The sequence below is a fragment of the Acyrthosiphon pisum genome, chromosome A1 (genome assembly GCF_005508785.2).
Source record: "Acyrthosiphon pisum isolate AL4f chromosome A1, pea_aphid_22Mar2018_4r6ur, whole genome shotgun sequence".
NCBI classification, from domain to species: Eukaryota; Metazoa; Arthropoda; class Insecta; order Hemiptera; family Aphididae; genus Acyrthosiphon; species Acyrthosiphon pisum.
In genome coordinates, this window is record NC_042494.1 from 135,235,038 (window position 1) to 135,255,445 (window position 20,408).

The 20,408-nt window shown below is 31.9% G+C and overlaps 1 protein-coding gene across 3 annotated transcripts in view; it reads left to right on the plus strand.

Moving 5' to 3' along the window:
- The window catches only part of LOC100573836 (collagen alpha-1(XVIII) chain), a 285,075-nt gene that overhangs the window by 24,470 nt on the left and 240,197 nt on the right, over window positions 1-20,408 (plus strand). For all 3 annotated transcript variants that reach the window (XM_029488395.1, XM_029488396.1, XM_029488397.1), the window contains exons 2-3: window positions 1,051-1,133; window positions 19,685-19,920. In XM_029488395.1, coding sequence (XP_029344255.1) covers window positions 1,051-1,133; window positions 19,685-19,920 — 319 coding nt within the window. The remainder of the gene's footprint in view (window positions 1-1,050; window positions 1,134-19,684; window positions 19,921-20,408) is intronic.

A 20,408-nucleotide genomic window follows, 5' to 3' on the forward strand; every position in this document is an offset into this window, starting at 1 on the left:
AATATTATAAATTATATATACAATATACATAAAAAAAAAAAACAATTATTTCTACTTGGGCTATGGTCTCAGTGCTTAGAAAACTTTAAGATCCTAGTGATTTTTTTTTATGCGAAAGGAATTAAGATTAATTATATATTATACGTGAATGCTATTATTTTTCATTTTTACTCTTCGGAAATGAAAAGAATACATTTTAAGAAAATTTTATTTATTCAAAAATGAGTGTTGACGATCAAAGAAAATTAATGGTGTCAATACCATAACATTTTATCTATTTTCTGATTACAAATCCATCACATATTAAATTATTTTAAGCAGGTTTACTATTTACAAGTCATGCTCTCTGTATACATATGACGTGGATCCAAAGGGAGGATGCAAAGACGCGCGCCCCCATAATTTGGTTAAAAAAATGTTTCCATGTTACATAATTTTTATATAAATAATTATCTATATTTTTATTACATTTATAAAAATAAATTAAATCCTTAACATATTCGGAAAAAACGCTTTTCATTTTAAATTTGTGACATTTCAACTTGAATTGCACCCTCTTTCCCCCACGGAGAATACCTGGATCCGCCCTGGTGCGTTATAAAACTTATTTCATTTTTGGAAAAGCGAATTTCTTACTTTTACTGAATCAAACATAAAAACACATCCTATTACAACTGATTTCCAATAACTGAAATGTATTTACTGAAATCGCAATAATATAATATTATGTTATTATTATTGACGATTCGTTCAACGATTTGATGTATCAAACACGTCATATCGACGCACCTCATACATTTAACACCCCGACGAGTTCGCGAAGAAAACATAATAAAATAATATTTTCCCGTCGCGTACTATACCTATTGTATTTATTCGGGTTTGCTCGATGGCTACTACACACGGTGAACCTACAACTGCTGTTGTAGTGGTCTGCCATTTATAGTCGCCAGACAGCCTACAACAGCAACCACTGTGGTCGTTTGATTTTTTTTTTGGCAATCGATTTCAACTGATAATTGCCTAATATTATTCCGTTTTTTGTTTCAGGTGGACGTCAATCGTCGTCTGTGCAACGCTCTGTGGGTTCGGTGCCGCTACCGACGAATTTTCGGGTGGAAAATTTCTACCAGGTATGTACCCGGTATATATCTATAATAACACACCCCTCCAAAAAAAAAAAAAAAACTACAAATATAAATACAAAAAAATCAAATAAATAGAAACAACTACACGGGGTGACAAACAACGACGATCGTGTAATTAAACGGTGCATTTTAACTGTTATCGTTTCGTAATTATTATACAACTACAAGTCCTAGTCCGTGGAGAATTTCGTGTACCTACGCCGCAAAGCTAAAGACGTCATAATCGGTCGACGACGTAGTTACCTATATTAATACCAAATATTATTAAATTATTATTGTGTACTTAAGTTACCAAACCACAAAAACTGCACAGCACGCACCGTCGTCATGACGACCATGCCACGTGCCATTATTATGTGCAACTGTATATGGATATAACATAATATTATGATAATAATAATATTATTACGACGTTATTGGCATCGACAGAAAACGCATATTATACGAGCTCGCAGGTTTTTGCTATTATTATTTTTTCAGCATCAACTACCTACTTATTAGCTAACAATTAATAATATTAAACAGTCAGACTTAGATTATTTAGATATATTCTGGTATGATATTTAAATTGTGTTGAGTTGCGTACAATTCAATTTTTTTTTTTATGAAAGTAAATATTTTTTTGGTATCTGAATAAGGTTCTCCCGGTTCGTACCTACAGGCTATCTGGAATTCGACATTCTTCTCTGACCACTGTGAACATTGTACAGTGGATAATAGTTGTGTGTTTTATCGCGTGACGTCAATGTTTGCGTTGCATTATCATAACTATTATTATCATCTTTATAATTCCGATCATAATAATATTATAGTGTAATAACATTGTACTAAATATGCAGTTTCTGCACCGCGAATCGTCGCACTGTCTATATCTGTTCATATAACATGTATTATAGGTACGCAATACAATATTAAACGCGCAATAATTATTCAGATGTAATAAGCCCTTTGATTTAGTGTCGGTCGTCCGGCGGGGACACACCGAACGTCTGTGGTTGGCAAACATTCAACTAACCCTCCGCCACCGATACCTATTATTATTATTATTATCATTATTATTGTGATACGCGTGCATTGTGCAGGTTCCAAAGAAAATCAGTGCAGTGCGTTTGATGTGGTGGTGCAGTTTCATTTATATACGGATTCAATTTCGGCCACTTGCCGTGTGGTACATATTACGCGGTATTATATAACAATAATAATAATAATAATAATAATAATAAGTGTAATTATAATATTATTATGCACGATGCAATCTACGCTTGATCGATGACAACGAAATGTATTTTATCCAATTCACTTCAAGACCCTTCGCCGTTTCAAGGGAATTCATTAAGCGACGATGATTATTTTTCGACAAACAGTGTACAAAACGCAACTAACACTCTAGTGCAGTAGAATTTGGTTGATTCAAAGTCGAGAGGACCGGACAAAAAGTTCGAGTTATCCAATGATAAAACGATAATAGATATTTCTAGAGACCGGGAAAAAGTGATATATAATTGCGACGATTTCGAGTTAAAAAAGTCCGAGTTAACCTACTTTGACTGTATAATGATATGGAACATTAAATTATTTTAATTTTTTAATTTTTTTTCGAAATTGTTACTGACCAAACACTTGCAATACGTTCATCGTGTAAGATGAAAAGTCGAAACCATAATAGTTATAATAGTTGGGAATTAGCATGGAAACTATAATCTCAACGCGCGCTTTATTGTTTTATATACGGATACGATTCGCATTGTCGTACGCGGTAATAATTAAAAGTTAAGTCGATAGCATCGTAATTTATTGTAATACGCAGTGACGGATTCAGAATACGCAAAGATATTATTATTATAATTTCTGAAACATCGCCGCAGGGCTTTCCATTGTACATTTTCTGTTTATTTAACAAATATCACGGGAAACCGAGTACGTGCGTTTTAAAATCAACAAACGATTCCGTTTACATCCGAATTGGTTTGAATAATACCGCGCTGCACTCGTTTAGGGCACGCGATTATATTATATTATTATATAATACATAATAATATAGGTATGTTCGCTGGAGATTGCACGAGACCCGATTTTCAAGACTATACCACTAATGGTATGGCGGTCACGTGCACCATTGGCTCTATCCTTCTCTCTATAATATTATTATATCTATACAGAGCGATTCACCACGCGTGTTCCGGCGCCCACGTTTTCCTTTAATAATTATTAATTTATTTAAATTCTGGTTTTTGGAAATATCAGGCGGGTACCTAATATTAAATTCGACCGCCATATTTCCAAATACTTGGATTTTTTTATACCGTTTAATGACGAGTTATACCGCTTAATGTCGCGTTTTTGTGTGTCATCTTGGGGGTGATAACAACTTTTTTTTTCAAAACGAGAACCAATATTTTTTACTGTAAATTTCCAAGCAGAAGATTTTTTTTCAGAAATATTGACATATTCAGCTAAATAAAAATTCAAATGCGAAGTATTATTTTCTTTAAAAACTGTTTTACAATAGTAAAATATATGACGTGTTATATTTAATTCAGTACTTATTAGTTATTATAATTGGACAACATTAAATAATTTAAATTTTGATGGGTTAAAATATAGATACATAACATATTAATCACTACCTAGTAGTAAATTATTGAATCTTCACAGAGCATATTTCGCATAATATCATCCAACTCTATTACTCTGAGTACACCGTTTTAAGTAACTCAAAACTAATCGTTTGGATTTCGATTTGGACACAATATATAATTTTTTATTAAAGTTTTCTGTTAAATAATGTACAGAAAACAGGGTGAATCTTATAATTTGGTAAAAATACAAGTCGGTATGACCACATGATACCTACTCCTTAAATGGTATACAAACTCGAGTATTTAAAAATAGAGCACTTGAAAATTCCAATAAACCATAATTTGATCTAAATAGCTTTAAAGTTGAAACTGGGGTCGACCACGATTGGAGAATCGCACCGTATAACACAACATTATCTATATTATACGTCTGTCGCCACCCTCTTGCCGTCAATCCCTACGAATAAACGCTCAACGTATACTCTGTGTAAATTAAATTAATACTATACACAACACATTTAGATATTTACTATAGTATACCATTACCACACCAATAAATTAGTCAATTATGTTTAAGCTTGCAGCGTCGAAGTAATAATAATAATATGCTAAGAGCAAGAACAACGATTTTTCGAAGAACCGATGAGTCTACTGATCGACGCGTATAACTGCAGTCCAGAAGCTACTGGTGATGACGGTATTTTACCTTTTCAATTTTAAGGGGGGGGGGGGGATTAAAAAAACTCAACCAATTTTAGTGGGTCTGCCACCAAAACCAAATGACTCTAAATTATTTAAAGACATATTTGGAAGCCCTTAGACTCGGCTGTATAATCCAAAAATATATTATAATATGCTAAGTCTCATTATTCTTTTAATAATGTACAGTTATATATTTTGTTTAAACAATTAATATTCAGCAGTTAAACGAATGTCATAATTATTTATTACCGTGACCGTATATGACGACTCCACGACAGATGTGCGAACAGATGCCCCTCCCCCCTAACAAATCGCATTCAGATATTAAATTAAAACACTACCCTTTCAAAAATTTCGGCTACGTGCCCGTGTACGCCTGTGACGTGTTATGAAGCACACGTGGCCGAAGAACAACTCTGCACGTCTGTCGCTAAATTTTTCTCTAAACGGCGAGGCGTCCATTTTGAGCGGTACAATGTACGGCGAAAGTCTGTGGTTTTAGAAAGCTCGGCCGGCGCACGGGTCGTCGGATCCCACAGGAGAGGGCCGTTAAGTGGATAATACCCGTAATTATTACGCCTCCGTTTACGTTACTGCCGAGGGTTGAGTTTGAATGATAATAATAATTATAAAATAAAAAACAAAAAAAAAAAACGCTCCTTAAGTATAATATAATAGGAGGGTTTTTATCCGAGGCGCTTCCGGCACCGGTGCATACCATTACTTTGGCGAAACTTTTAAACCCTTTGTGTTTTAGTGCTGAGCACGTTGACGCAAATCACGACGGACGTGCTCTGATCCGTTGGGGTCGTATAACTATATATATATATATAAATGTATTTTTATTTTTTTACGTTATAGAAGGTCCCAACGAATCCCGTAAAATGGTACCATGTCGAAATCCTATTAATATTTTTTGCGCGTTTCGACGGAACGACCGAAATTGATTAGCAATTAAACCGATCGTTAAACAATTTATTAAATAGCGGTACAAGCCAATTATTATTATATAACAAACGTACGGCGAGCGAGTTCAGTCTAATTAAATTTGTGTGATCATTCGAAATGTGTCTGGTCAGTTGATCGCGCACAATAAATACGTTGCGATAATGCAGCATAATATACAAATGAATTAAAATACGATTACAATTAAACAGTTGTCCAATACTACGTATAATACGGACGTAAAATTGTATTATGGTTTTATTCTGCTTGATTTGGTTATGATATGTTTTTTAGTACTTTCACCAATCGCTGCAATCGTTTTTATTGTGTTATATTATTATATTTTAGCAACATAAATCGTTGTGTATTTTTTTTTTTTTTATATTCGTTTGTTTAATAACACTGGATATTCCGATGAAGTATCCAATATCGGAATTATTAAAAAAATTGTATGTTTTAATTCACGACATAGTTATACAACAATAATAGTATAGTTGTATAAATATCACGATCAAAATAATAAAATGTTGTAACATGGCGTTCCGTGTATGCAATAATGATACACGTCGGTTGAAAATTCAAAAAAGTGGCTATGAAATATTGAAGTGGTCCTGTTGCTTTATTGCGTTTTAAATAATTATATTTGGTATTTTTAAATTACAGATGGATATAATTAAAAAAAAAAAAATTTGAAATCGAAAAATTTAGTATATACGAGGAACGTAATACGTAATTCCAAATATAAACGTACTGTCTATACATGTGTCAACTCGACAAATTATGTTTTCACGGTAAAATATTTCCATTGACATTTCCTTATATAAACTCTTATAGGCTCGTGTATAATTATTTATTCTGTAAATTGCAAATCTTCTATCTACAATAAATTATACAAAATTTAAATGAAAAAAAAACAACTACAAAAATTCCAATGTTTTGAAAATAAGATTTTTTTTTATTGAGAACTCACTATTAAATATTGATCTGCTCACACTGCATGTCAGTATGTTATTATACATATTCTTATAAGTTAAAACATATAACGAACATATTGACATAATATCAAAATAAATAGCTATTTTACGTATAGGTACCCACTTAAATTTTTATTTTTTGACACAAATACCTAAAATTTATAATTTAATTTATTGCAGTAAACTAATTATTAAATATAAAAATAGAATCTACTAAGAGAATTTATTATTCTGATGACTTGGTCATAATTGCATTTTGGTTGTTTTAAGACTTTAAAAGTGTAATATATTAAAAAAATCCGCTCCATACAAATACGTTAATCAAATTATATCCTTTTGTTTGATGTTCAATTAGTTTTGGGTAAGTGGTTGAGGGACACGTAGAGGAATTTTACAGGTATGTATAAAAACTAAAACAATTATTACTCGCTCATAAAAATGGGACGAATACAAATTTTTCGCACACATAAATACAATATAAATTAAACACTTAATTAAATTATTTAATTCTTTTTTTTTACCGACATAAACAATTTCTCGCAGAAGAAAAAATACTTGTAGGCTTGTTTTAATTAGGTTTAAAATTATGATAATGTTTTTTTTTTTTGTACGTTTGTCTGTATAAAATATGATTGTCGAGGGCTTTTTTTTTCACGAATCGCAAAGAGAAACGAGTATAAAAGTGCATACTAAGTTACAATGAATTTCACGGTTTTCATCGAGTCCGTTGCGCCATAACTCAAGATTGTGATAGAAAAAAAAAAGGAAAAAGTTATTTATCTGTACGTATTTTTCAAAACTTCTCGCCGATTCTTTTTATATTTTTTCTTTCCATTTTTCTGGTACATTTTATCTCGAAAAAGAGTTTCGACCAACAAAACTGCTGATTTACGAGCCGCCACCACCACCGCCGCCATTGTGGTATGTATACACACAATATTATATATACTGCAAGGGCGACTAAAACGACGACGACGACGACGATGAATAGAACAACACGTCGTAGTTTTCCTTAAGGTTTTTTTTTACACAATTCTTGGGTGTCGTTTTCGACTGCGGACCGCGACCGTAAAATAAATGGAAACCAAATAATAACGTCGTCGTCGCGTCGTAGTTATTTTAACAATTCCAACCGACGCGAGAATTACGGCCAACCATCACGCGCGAACGGTGTGTTACCGCGAATACGTTACCGCCATCTCTTGGTAACCGACACTTGTCGGCGTGTGCCATAACCGTAGTATGATAGATGGCGAGCGATCGGTCGTAAGTCCAACCCGTCGACGGGGTTATTGTACATTATTATTATTTAGTTTTTTTTTTATTTTCACGTTTCGCTTTCCTCGATCCGTGCGACGTATTATTGTTATTGTTGTTTTATTCACGCCACCCGCCGCTGACCGAGAGCTGTTGTCGAATTGCCGTGACGGCTCTCGTTTTTTCTCTCTGTTTTTTTGCACCGTTTCATTTCCTGTACGAGCTTTTCGGGAAATGCTCAAATCCGACCGGAAGATCTTTTGATAAATTACGTCAACAACGGAAGCGTCTCCCGCGCCTCTACACCCACAGTCCCCGTACCCGTCGTACCACACCTCTTTCCCTTTTGTCCGGAATTTAATTATTTTCCACGGTCATCGTAAGCCGCTCCGGCACTCTCCACCACCGCCCCCGCCGCCGTGACCGCACTGCCACCGCCGCGCACCTCATTGAAGTGTGGCGTGTGCACCTATACGTTTTTCCCGTTCGACTTAGAGCCGGGCGACGAGAAACATCGATCCCCCGTCCAGATTTACGGGACACCGGACAAATGAACCAGCACGACGTGTACAGGTCACTCTTACCTCCTGCCACTCCGCCCCCCTCTGCAGGAAAACACCCCTCGGCCATCTACACTTTTGACTATTTATCGTACACACACACACACACACACATATATATATATACATTTTTTCTCTCCCTGTTCCCGACCGGAAAATTGATGACCGACACACTGCAGAGATTGGTATCTCGGGCGGCGGAGGCGACGACAAAAATTGATAATCCCGTAAATAAATCGGCGTCGTTTCTCGGGCGATTTATTTTCGACTCCGGGACTTCGGTTTTTAACGACGCGCTCCGCCACGCTAATAAGCGTTCGGTTTTTCAAATAACGATTCCTCCCCGATCAGCAGCGGCGGCGGTAGCGATAAAATAAAATAACATTATATATTATTTTAATATACGACGCTGTTGCCGTCGTTTGAGCCCCCCCCCCCCCCCCCATACCTTGCCGACCATCATTGTCACCCGGTGGTTTTTCCGCAGCTGAGAACCTCTCGTGTCCACCACAGACTCGTCGCCGCCACACGAGCGTTATCCGCCCGCGGAATTATACCCTCTGGATAACGATTGAACTCGCGCAGATCGTGTCACTGAACCGCAAACGTACCGCCACCGCGTGACGTTATTATAAAATAAGTACGACGTACGTGTGTTTCGGCTGCCGTCGGAGATTTAAAAATATTTCATAATCACATTATTTGTTTCAGTCCGGTTGTGTGTCTGTGAGACGCGCTCTGCGGAAAAGTAAAACGAAACAGCTGAAGAACGCTATTATAGTGTTGTTATTATTATTATTATTATTTCTATTGTTTAACACTATCCTCTTCAACTGTTGCAGTACACGACCGATTTCGACCGTGCGCGCGACAGTTAGGTCCACAGCCGCAGCTCGAGTCGGGGAAATAATTACTCTGAAAACACTCGTTCCGATAACGCGTGATAAAAATAATTAATAATATTGTAAATTACCGCTGTGTATCATCATAGACGAACCTAAGCAATATCATTGTGTTGACGATTGTATTTATATTATTTGGTATTTTTATAAACATAAAAGGTACTATATTATTATATGTAGTAAACATTATTGTTTGGGGTATTAATTTAGTTTAAATTATTATTATTATTCATTTAATGGTTTTTTTTTTAATATTTTAAGGAACCATTTACCACAGCTTCAAGATAATATTGATCTATAAAATAAATACTGTTATTGTCTCCTCATTATATTAAGAAACATTGTGTTTGTTTGTAGTATAATAATATCATATTAATGTGTTTTGTCGATAAATATTGAATCGGAGAAAAAAAATATGAGGAGAACATTTTGTGTTATTGGAGGAAACCCGTAGTTCTCATGGGTCAACAAGATCCAGCTCGTTTTCTAATTCGGGGGATCATATTATTCAATTATTGTATTATTTAAGAACCAGCAATACTTTACTCGGATACATAATATTGTGCTATATTATACTATATTAATTATTACCTATCCGATTTTAATCCTCCGAAGTGCCATTGGTATACGTCTTGCGTTTCACATACAGACATTTAAAATGGTTAGAATATCAAATTGACCACTCTAAAGTTTAAATTGGACGGCGTCGAATCGAACAAGCGTCAGTTTTGAACAATCGTTTCATAATGATATATATCTGAACGCGCGAAAAAAACAGCTTCGAGCGCTGAAGTCGAGTCGGTTAGATGTAATTTAGTCCTTTTTAACTCTTTTCAACCAGCCCAATACACTGGGCAAGAAAACTTCGACATTTCAGCCTAATTTAATATGCACCCTCCATACAAATTTGTTTATAAATTAAATACGAAAATCTGATAATGTAGTAATGGTTTTTATTTTAATATTCGTTATTATCATTTTATTTTATCTCCGTTATTATTTTTATCAAGTAAAATATATTTTTCTTTTTTTCTTTTTAATTACCCCTTTTTGTATGAGTGTCGATATTGATTTGATTATGTTCCGGTAGCTATTGATTTCTTGAACGTTAACGTAATTTTTTTTCTATTCTCTTTTCCATGAGTTTTGATTATTTTCACATTCTCATACTTAACTTTTACTTCAGCTTATCGTAGTCTTGAAATTAGTTTATGACCATTAACCACTTCCCGGCCAAGTATAATATTTCAAAATATTATTGATATCAAATATCAAAAATCGACATTCTCAGAAAATTGTAGTTTTTAATTACATGTCAAAATTGTTGAAACTAAAATAAAAATAGTTATAAAAACGATATCTACGATCACATCAAGTATTATTAAGCTATTATCTTGAGTGTTATATGATTGAGTTACAAACTATTGTGATAAAAGTGGACTGATATGGATTAAAAGTTATGTCAAAAAAATAAGAAAAAATATATATTTTGTCCGCTAAAGACGTCCATCTTAATTTACAAAGTATAAACACTAAATCAAAATGTATTTAGGTACTTCTTTATTTATTTTTTCTACGTAATTCCATTTTTGTTTAGTTTTATTTATTTAACTTTTAAAATGTGTGATTTTTTTTTTTTATGAATTATTACAAGTCTTTGTAAGTTTTGAAAAACACTGAATAAAAATGATTTATGGTTTATTTATTTATTTATTGGTCTACCGGCCATTGGTCTTTCTGGTTTCGATGTATGAAGTACTTCATGGATAAAATATTATAAAAACACTTTTTTGTATACATTTAATTGAATCTTTAGCAGCTGACACATTCATTCAGGTTGAAAATAGATTTTCTGCTTCGAAAAATATATATGTTCTTTGGGAATCACGCGTTCTCAAGATTATGTACTTGTTATTGAGATTCTAGGTCCCCAATACCTAGAAAAATGCCTATTAGTTTTGGTTATTATTTTGGAACTATTATTAAATGGTCGGATAGTCTTCTAGATCAACTACGTATTTTGAGTATATATAATAACATGAGATGTTATGAGAAACTTTTTATTTTCGTTAAAGTGAGACTGACTTCGCTAGAAATGTACCCCTGACCATGGTAATGCGAAATTGAAATGCTTCTCTTTAGTGCATAAGATAATCTTGTTCAATTGCTGTTTCTTTATGTTATTGTGAATATAATACATTTAAAGTCGTCGAACGTTTATAGTGTACCTACAAATAAAATATATAAATACAAACTATTGTATTGACATAAAATATGATAGGTAACTGTAATATTTTATTTTATATATATTCTTAATATATTGGTTATTATAATGGTTTATACGTTCCTTTAAACGATTTTAAATAAAATCTAAAAAAAGCTTGATTGTTAAAATTAAAAAAAAAATAGACTTAATTTGGAAATATAATACAAATTAAAATTACCGTTAAATCGTATTCTTTTTATGCCATTCGTTAACTTGAAGGTCTTTGGCAAATGTAATTAGTTTAATTGTAATAACACACCGACAGTAAATGTTTTAAAATACACGTGCCCGCATGTCTAATAAATCCAATGATAATATTACACGTATACCATGTTTATAGCGAACATATTATAAGTGGAACTATAAAATAGTTAGGTAGGTAGCGTTGCTCCTATTGTGATGATTAAGGTCAAAATACAATTTTGTAATACATTTATAACAGAAGTATTAGTAGTACAAAATATATAAACATTTTATTATTATGTGAATTTAGAGTAATAACGCTGATCGCATCTAAAAAGCTTTATAACTCTTAGGGTAGGTATAGAGTTTACAGACTGTCTTCATAAAATACAATGTCGGCTGTTTTTTTTTATATATTTTATATTATTATGCGATGCGAAGAGTTATACTAGACTAAAGAGTACTTAAAAATGTAAATAATTTATGATGTGAAAATATTAATTTTACCTTAAATCGATAAAGAGATTTTTACATAGATAATTATACTTATCAAGTAAATTAATTTAAATTCTATCAGACATTCACAAGTAAAATTATAAAAAAAAATTTGAATTCTTACATCAAAAACAAAATATGCAGAAGATGAGTAGTTGTAGTTTTTAATCGATAATAATAAATTTCAAATATGTAGAAAATTCGTCAAATGGAAAAAAAATTCATTGCATACCTTAATAAACTTAATAAATAATTGACTCATACAATGATTTTAGTAATAATATTACTGTTATTACTCAGTTAAGTAAATCTGAAATATTATAATAAATGTACATTTATATATTGTAATTGAATCAATCGGTCAACACAATCGTTTCATTTTTGGAAGGAACAATATCTGTAAAAATATCTATGATAACTTTTATTTTTATCAGCTGTAATATTATGTAGATTTAATCGAGTTATTGAATATTTATACACTTAAGAACAATGTAAATTAAATAAAATAAACCAATTGGTAATATTTTCGTAAATACATCTGTAGGATTTTACTCAATGTATTATTTGTCAACAATATAAATGCTTAATGAGAAACAACATGGAGAAGTGTATTTTTTTTAAAACTCGTTTATAGATTATATTGACTTTACCAATAAATATATAGTGTAAATAAATAAATAAATAAATAACTCGAAGATACACTCTCCGTAAATGGTTTATTTTTTAATAAGTTTTACAAAATAAATATCGTATAATCATAATGTTTATTTAGGCCAATAATTAAGTCTTAATTATTAAAAATGTTTCCATTTTCTAATTAGTAATTTCTAATAACTTAATAACTACCCCGATTTGTCTAAAAATATTTCTTTAGTTATATTGAAGTACGGTGATGTTTTTATCTTTTGAACTTTTCTATACATTTTTTTAATGTATTTTTTAAATATTTACACTTTTTTTTATACAAATTCAACTTTTTTACTGGTTTATATATTTATGACAACATTACAATATTAGATTATGATTCAAATTTCATATTCTGGAGTGGAAAGTTTTTCAAAAAATATCGATAAAAACAGTATCAATACGTACTAATTTCTATTATTTTTGTCCAATGAATAAGTTATATAAAAATTATAGCATAAGCGTTTTATCGTTTATAAAAAACTAAAGATTAATAGGAAAAACAAAATAATAAATAATCATATACAATTATTTATTATTTTGTTTTTCCTATTAATTTTTAGTTTTTAACACTGGCAGTGCTGTGTTGGTATCTCTATATTATACTCTGAATACTGAATACTGACCATTTTTTTTTTTTATTGCTATTCCTTAAAGTGTAAGCACTTATAATTCCGATTTGGTCCAATCGTCATAAATTATTGTGTTTGAAATATTAATATTCCCGGAAATGTAAAATGTTGTGCCACTGTTATGAACGAAAATAAAAAAGTAATATTATGATTTGGTCCAATCGTCATAAATTATTATTCTAATTGATATTAATCATCACTGAAATGAAAAACGTAAACAATGTTCTTGTGAACAAAAACAAAAAAAGTCGTTCGGTTTTTGAGTCATGTTCGAGAAACAGTAGATAGGCGCATATTGTGAACGTTCCAACTATTGAACATTTTAGGTACTACTGTACCTATAGTGATTTAGTATTCACAGTCGGTTAATTCTTAATTAAATAATTAACATTTGACTAACATAGCAATTGTACAACCTCAACAATTAATTATAATTAAAGAAATAAATTAAAAACAATTTTTCAAAATGTTCAAAGAGTGTTGAACATTATCAGAAAATGTCGAAGAAAAAAAAAAAAGTTCAAGCTTACATCTCTACCTGCAGCTATACCAACATACCGTTGTGGTTAATACGGCGGAACATAATAATATCATAAAGAGCTTGTCTTCTTAAATACCGTATTATTATTACTATTAATATTATTATTATTACGATCACCATCGTCGTCGTCAACATAAGCTATATCAATTTCATATTGTCACGGCGTGCCATATACGGTCACGAGGGATTAAGATCACGTGGTGGGCTCTTGGAAGCACCTCGTCTGCACAGGCAGACTTGTACATGATTAATGCGTGACGCCGCTATAACGGGCGGCGGCGGTAGCGGTGTGTTAGCCACATAATCGATAAGGAGACAATTTCCTGACTTATACACGTCTCCGCGTATAATAGTCGGCCGGCCGGTGGCGGGGAAACCGAACGAGCGAACCGGAACAACGAGCCGCGAGAGAGGAGTCTCACCCTCGGGTGGGCTCGGAATTACGCAAATATAATAATATATTATTATAACAATGGGCACGTGGTTCTCGACTGCTGCGATGTGTTGTTTTATTTATTTTTCGTTTTCGTCACGTAATGAATGCCGGAACGCGCTCGTCATACACCTTTGCACACCTCCACAATTTTGATATTATTATTGTACGCGATATACGCGCGTGTACGAACATTAAAAGGAAACCTAAGACGACGACAACGACGGCGTTTAAACGAGACGAGTAAATAGCATAAAATATATTCTCGTATATTATAATATACATCGTCGGTCGCGGACATGTGTGCATGTGATCCACGCAAGACGCAACGCAAACAATATGCGTCGAAACCCTTTTCGGGTCACTTGCAATGCAAAAGCTCTGTCGTCGTCGTCGTCGTCGTCGTCTTTGTTCCTATTACGAGAGATACACGACTAGACCGCATTGCGCCTAACGAACCCACCAAATTAGATACATGAAACTCCGTCGCCGCCTCCGGGCTCATTTTATTTAACGCCAAACGGGGTCGTGTTTGTTTTGTAGAAAACTTCGGTGACGTTAAAGTCGCTGTCGGGCGCGAGTGTTCTAGACGTCACGATACGTATCTTTGCGCATGTACTTACTTACACCCCGTCTGCAAGTGTCAACCGTGCATTACAATCGGCCGAGCGTTATATATATATATCAGTACCATAATACCACTACCGTGGTTGTCTGACGGTTGTACGACGTGACCTGCAGCCGCGAAACACGCGCGACGGCGTGCAAATTCTGTACGGCCTGCGACGCGACGCGCAGATGGACGTCACTCCGATTGCAAAAACACGATTTTCAATTTTTTTTTCTTCGTTAAACCTCATAAAGTTGAAGAATTTTTTTCTTACCCCTTGATATTTTTTAAGTGGTGTTTGAGGTGCATAATTTAAAAAAAAAACATAAATCTAATTTATTTTGATTCACCTTGAGATTCTATTGTTAATTATTATCGAGACTCGACTGGGTATTAATTAGAAAGCGAATAACATACACAACACGTTTAGACAAATTGATATTAAACGAAAATAATTTTAATTTTACTTGAAAAAATCGAATTGACTACTTACAACTTACTAATGTGATTGTTATGTAACAGTAACCTATTATTTGCAATCCAAAAATTAGTAATAATACTATATGCGATTTACGCGTTTTAAACGAATGAAAATCATCTTAATTATGCATCCATGCTCTACAGGACATGATTAGCTCTTTTCGTTCACATTTTGTCGCTGCAGTGTATTCAAATAGAGACTTTAATATTATATTGATATATTTTTTTACGCTACTTGCATTAACATTGCAAGCCGCCGCCGAAATCTTCAATGTTGATAATACCCATATATATATATATTTATGCGATCCGATGTGAGTGTAATATAATCGGGTGATGATCGGATAACGATTATAATAATATTATGCCAGTCTCAACGGTGCTAAGAATAATCCACCACCGCCACACCGCCCGCGACGACGATGGCACTCTATTTTAAATCACTCGACGTTTAGCGTTTTAACACACACACACTAACCATCGTCGGTATCACATTATAATCCGAAACCTTCCGCGGAAACGCAGTAATCATTTATTTTAGTCACATCTCGCGTTTTGAACCAAAGGGTGAGAATCGTTTGGGATTCATGTCGGTGGCGGCCAACGTGTACGAAAAATCGTTTATATGTTGTACATCGACCGTCGACTTGCCCACTATACTATAAATGTGTACGATCTCGTCTTATTCGAGTCGTGTTATTTCTGTCTCTATTCTCGCATCGTCGTTTATGTGTAATCACTCGATCCATTGCAACGCCCGTTGCCAAGTCGACGACAGCTGAAACTGCCTTAACGCACGTGTTTAAAATATTATTTTACACGATTTCCGTTTTCCCGTCGTTTTGACTTGCCGGTCATCGACAACTGGAACTTATACCCTCCTCTCACAGTCTCTCCGATATCACATTGTCCGATGAAATAATGTGCAATATTGTCCCGAAGCGATATTTTATAATAATATTATATTATAGTTCAAGCGACTCTTGAATCGTAATGATAATTTATGATTGTCCTACTCTGTGTATAGTAAGAGTCATAAGTATTCCAACAGCGATATATCCCATAGATACTTTGGTTTTCATCACAATGCAGTGTTTTCTTATTTTATTTACGTAATTTTAATTGGCATCGACGCACCAGTCGTTACTCATTCATCTAAAAGCTTTTCTTCAACGAGAAAAAAAATAAAAATTTTCTGGTCCAATGTTCCAATAAACTTAATTACGTGACCCAATTACCAATGATTTTCCGGCGTAACGGGATCTAGAAGGTTAGGGCTGTGATCTAAAAGGTTTTTCTCTCAATTATTTGATTTGATTTTTTTTTGCATTGAAACACAAAAAAAGGTTGTTAGTATGTAGATGAATGTAAACAGGAATGGTAGCTACCTACCCACTTGCTTCTTACATTTACACTGTACATTATTTAGAATTAAAAAGCAATTTTTAATGACCTAATTTTGTTTGTATTTATTAAAATATCCACATTATTTTGTTACGTTCTAATTGTATTACTATAAAAAATTGCGATTCCAATAATAATAATAATAATAATAATAATAATAATTGTATTTTGATTTTAATCACCAATATTTTTTGTACATTCATTTTAATTTTGTTTTTTAATTTGTTTTAATTCTAATTTTTTAAGATTAAAATATTTTTATACAAAGCTTATATTTATATATTATTATAATACAATGAGCTTATTTATAACAAATACGAATTTAAATTAAAGATAAATATTTTATTCGTACCGAAATAGAGTTTTTAAGTGTTATTTGTACTATAGTAATTACTGGACCTATTAAAATAATAAAATATGTATTGTACATTTAACATTATAAACGACAATTAGGCTATAAAAATGAGAAATTTTAAATATTTTAAAAAGTATAAATGTTTATGTGTTTTTTTATACCCACATAAATCACAACTATATACCATTTATTGTCCTTCGTTAATTTACATTAAAAATACTACGAGTAGTGTTAATTGTGTTGAACATTAAACAATAAATTATAATAAGGAATTATGTAAATTTTAATTTTTAAGTACTTATATACATATATATTTAAATATATTTAGTTTTCCAAAAATTGTGTATACAGATTTTGAAAATTGGGTAGCGATTTCAGACTGTTAAAATATTAAAGAATTGTTCAGTGTTTTAAAAACAAGTGAGTTGCAACATTATATGACTAACGTTTTATAAATATATTTATATTAGGAAAACTAAAGAATAATGTTTTAACATTAAAAGTTTTAGTGAAATCTTTTCGTCTTAACTATTTCCACGAATTATATTTAAATATTAAAGAAAACTAAATATAATATCGGAACACTAGAAAATTACAAAAAAATAGTTCTTCAAGTACCGTTTGTGTCGACCTTACAACTTACATGAAAGTTTTTGAGAACACCGTCTATATATATATATACTTTTCGTATGACAGCACACCCTCTAAAAAGTAATTACATATAAAACGAAAAAAAAAAAGAACACTTCATTGTAAAATCTATAGATTTCTTGCTCCACTCAGATTCTAAAACTTTATATGTCTCCAAAAACTAAAACTAATCAACAGAAAACAACAGTTAACTTTTAAACCGATGTCCAAGTTTCTTATTATTTTACTTTCAGTACTTTGTAAACGTTGTAATAGAGATAAAAGTTTTATTTTTTAGAAATGTGTATTATTTTATCGAAATTTGTATTATAATATTTTACTCGGAGTTTTCGCCGTAAAATTTCGACTGCACAGTGCCCGTACAATAAGTATAAACAAAAATAATAAAATATATAATATTTTTTCTTAGTGGTAAATTAAATTATTGTGATATTCAATTTTAATAAGGTTCGCAAATTGTATTGTGCTCGTTATTCTTATCTATTCGGAAAAAAAACAATATATTGATAATTTAATAAGAAATAAATTAAATTCTTTTTTAATGTCAGCGACAGTCCCTCTTAGTTTGGTTAATTATTTTACTCACAGTTTCGTGTCTATATATATATATATATATAATTGTGTATCGTTGTTTCTTCTTTGTTTAGTTTGAAAGGCCTTGAAATGTCTCTGATCGAAATATGACGTTTTAGACAAATTATCGTGTCCGTTTTTGGAATGGTTTACTATTTGTTATTACTTGTTTACGTCAAACTTGCCTGCAGCCACACTTTTCGGTCCTAATTTATAGCCAATCAGCTTTTTCGGATAGAAGGGGTCATATTTTATCGGCTATCGGATTTTTGCTGACGTCAGTTCGTCAGAAATTGTTGTGTATTATTGAATTTTGGTTATGTTTCCTCGATCTGAACTTTTTTTCTTGTCCAACAAGTTAACTGCAAATATTTTCGTTCTTATTCCGAACTATTTACAAATTTAAAAATGTGTGATATTATTTATTCAGAATTTTTAAAATTATCATGCGTATTGTTAGCATCCGTGTATAATCCGTGTATTCTGTTAAGAAAGTTAAAATTAGTCAAATTTTGGTAAAAATTCAAGTTCTTTAGTTATAATAAATTGATGTTTATAGACTTATATTTTTAGCTCTTCAATAATATCGTTATAAGAAAACTGATCATACGACGAATGTATTGTCTCGTTAATCTTGTTGTATACACTACTACAGGCTTTTAAATATATTATCTACTTTTATTTTTGAAAAATTATTTTACATTTTGATCATTGGAAATAAATAAATCATCATTGTTCAAAAGTTTCTTATACAAAACGTCTGTAAAAAATACAACGTGACATTATGTTTTTCTTCGGAATATTTTAAACGTAAATTCGTTGTCAGAGTAAAAATATTACTTGTCCTTTTGATGGAATTATATGCTAAGATTATTACTGAGATTATAGTAATAATAATAATATGATCCATACGCAAAATTTGTCGCACACTTATTTTTTTAACCTTTTGTTATGCGTAATTTATCGTATAATAGTGTAGTTCACGTAGTAAAATATTTTTTACAGTGTTCAAAACATTATTCAACGAATGCAAAAGATTACTATTTTAAATATAAAGTAGGTAGTCATCAACCTATACTTAGAGTACGACCTGATACACTACGTTACATATTCACCTATTCACGGGCTGAACTGCAATTTTGTAAAAATGTACATTCTTTGCGGAAAAAACGGCGTTCTCTAATGTTTTTAGTACTTTAAAAAACGAAGAGTATACTCCCAAAGTTAATCTACGACTGTATCTTTTGAATATTACAGTAACTACAGTAAATATTTTATAATCAAATATTACATTTTTGATCATTTTTCAGACGAACATGATCTCCAAACTGCCATCAAAGTTCCGTTCGAGGACCCGCAGCTATACTTTGACAGCGGAGAGGACGGTTTTCCAGCATTTGGCATTAAACCTGGATCTGATATAAAATCACCGTATCGATTATTCCTCCCAGAAAAATTGTACTCGGAGTTCTCCATCGTGGTTAATTTCAAACTAAATTCTATGGACGGCGGTTTTTTGTTCGCCGTTGTCAATCCTTTAGAAAACGTAAGTATATGGCACATAAGTTCTCATGAATAGCAAAAACATTATTGTAACACAATTAAATATCTGAGATGGTAAATACTAATTAGGTTAGTAAAAAAGAAAAGTAAAATTTTAATTTTTCACATATTCAGAACATACGGCTTGCTATAATTATAATAAACCATAATATAAAGACTGATGAAAAATGTTGTTAAGTGTGGACTAAGATTAATGCTCAAAAAAATATTCCCTAAATAATATTGGTTTAACAAGTTTGCAACGATATTATTTTTTTCTTTATTATAATGTGTCATTTAAAAAAAACATTGGAGCAGTAAAAATATGTAAGTACATTAGTCCTCAATTTTGATCTAACTGGATCTTTAGTGAAAGTAGAAGGGGGTTCAAAGATAAAAAAAAAAAAAAAAATAGGAAAATCTCAACACCTATTTTTAATTTTATTTTTTACTTGAAAAATATCAATAATACATTCGTAAATATTTTTTTAT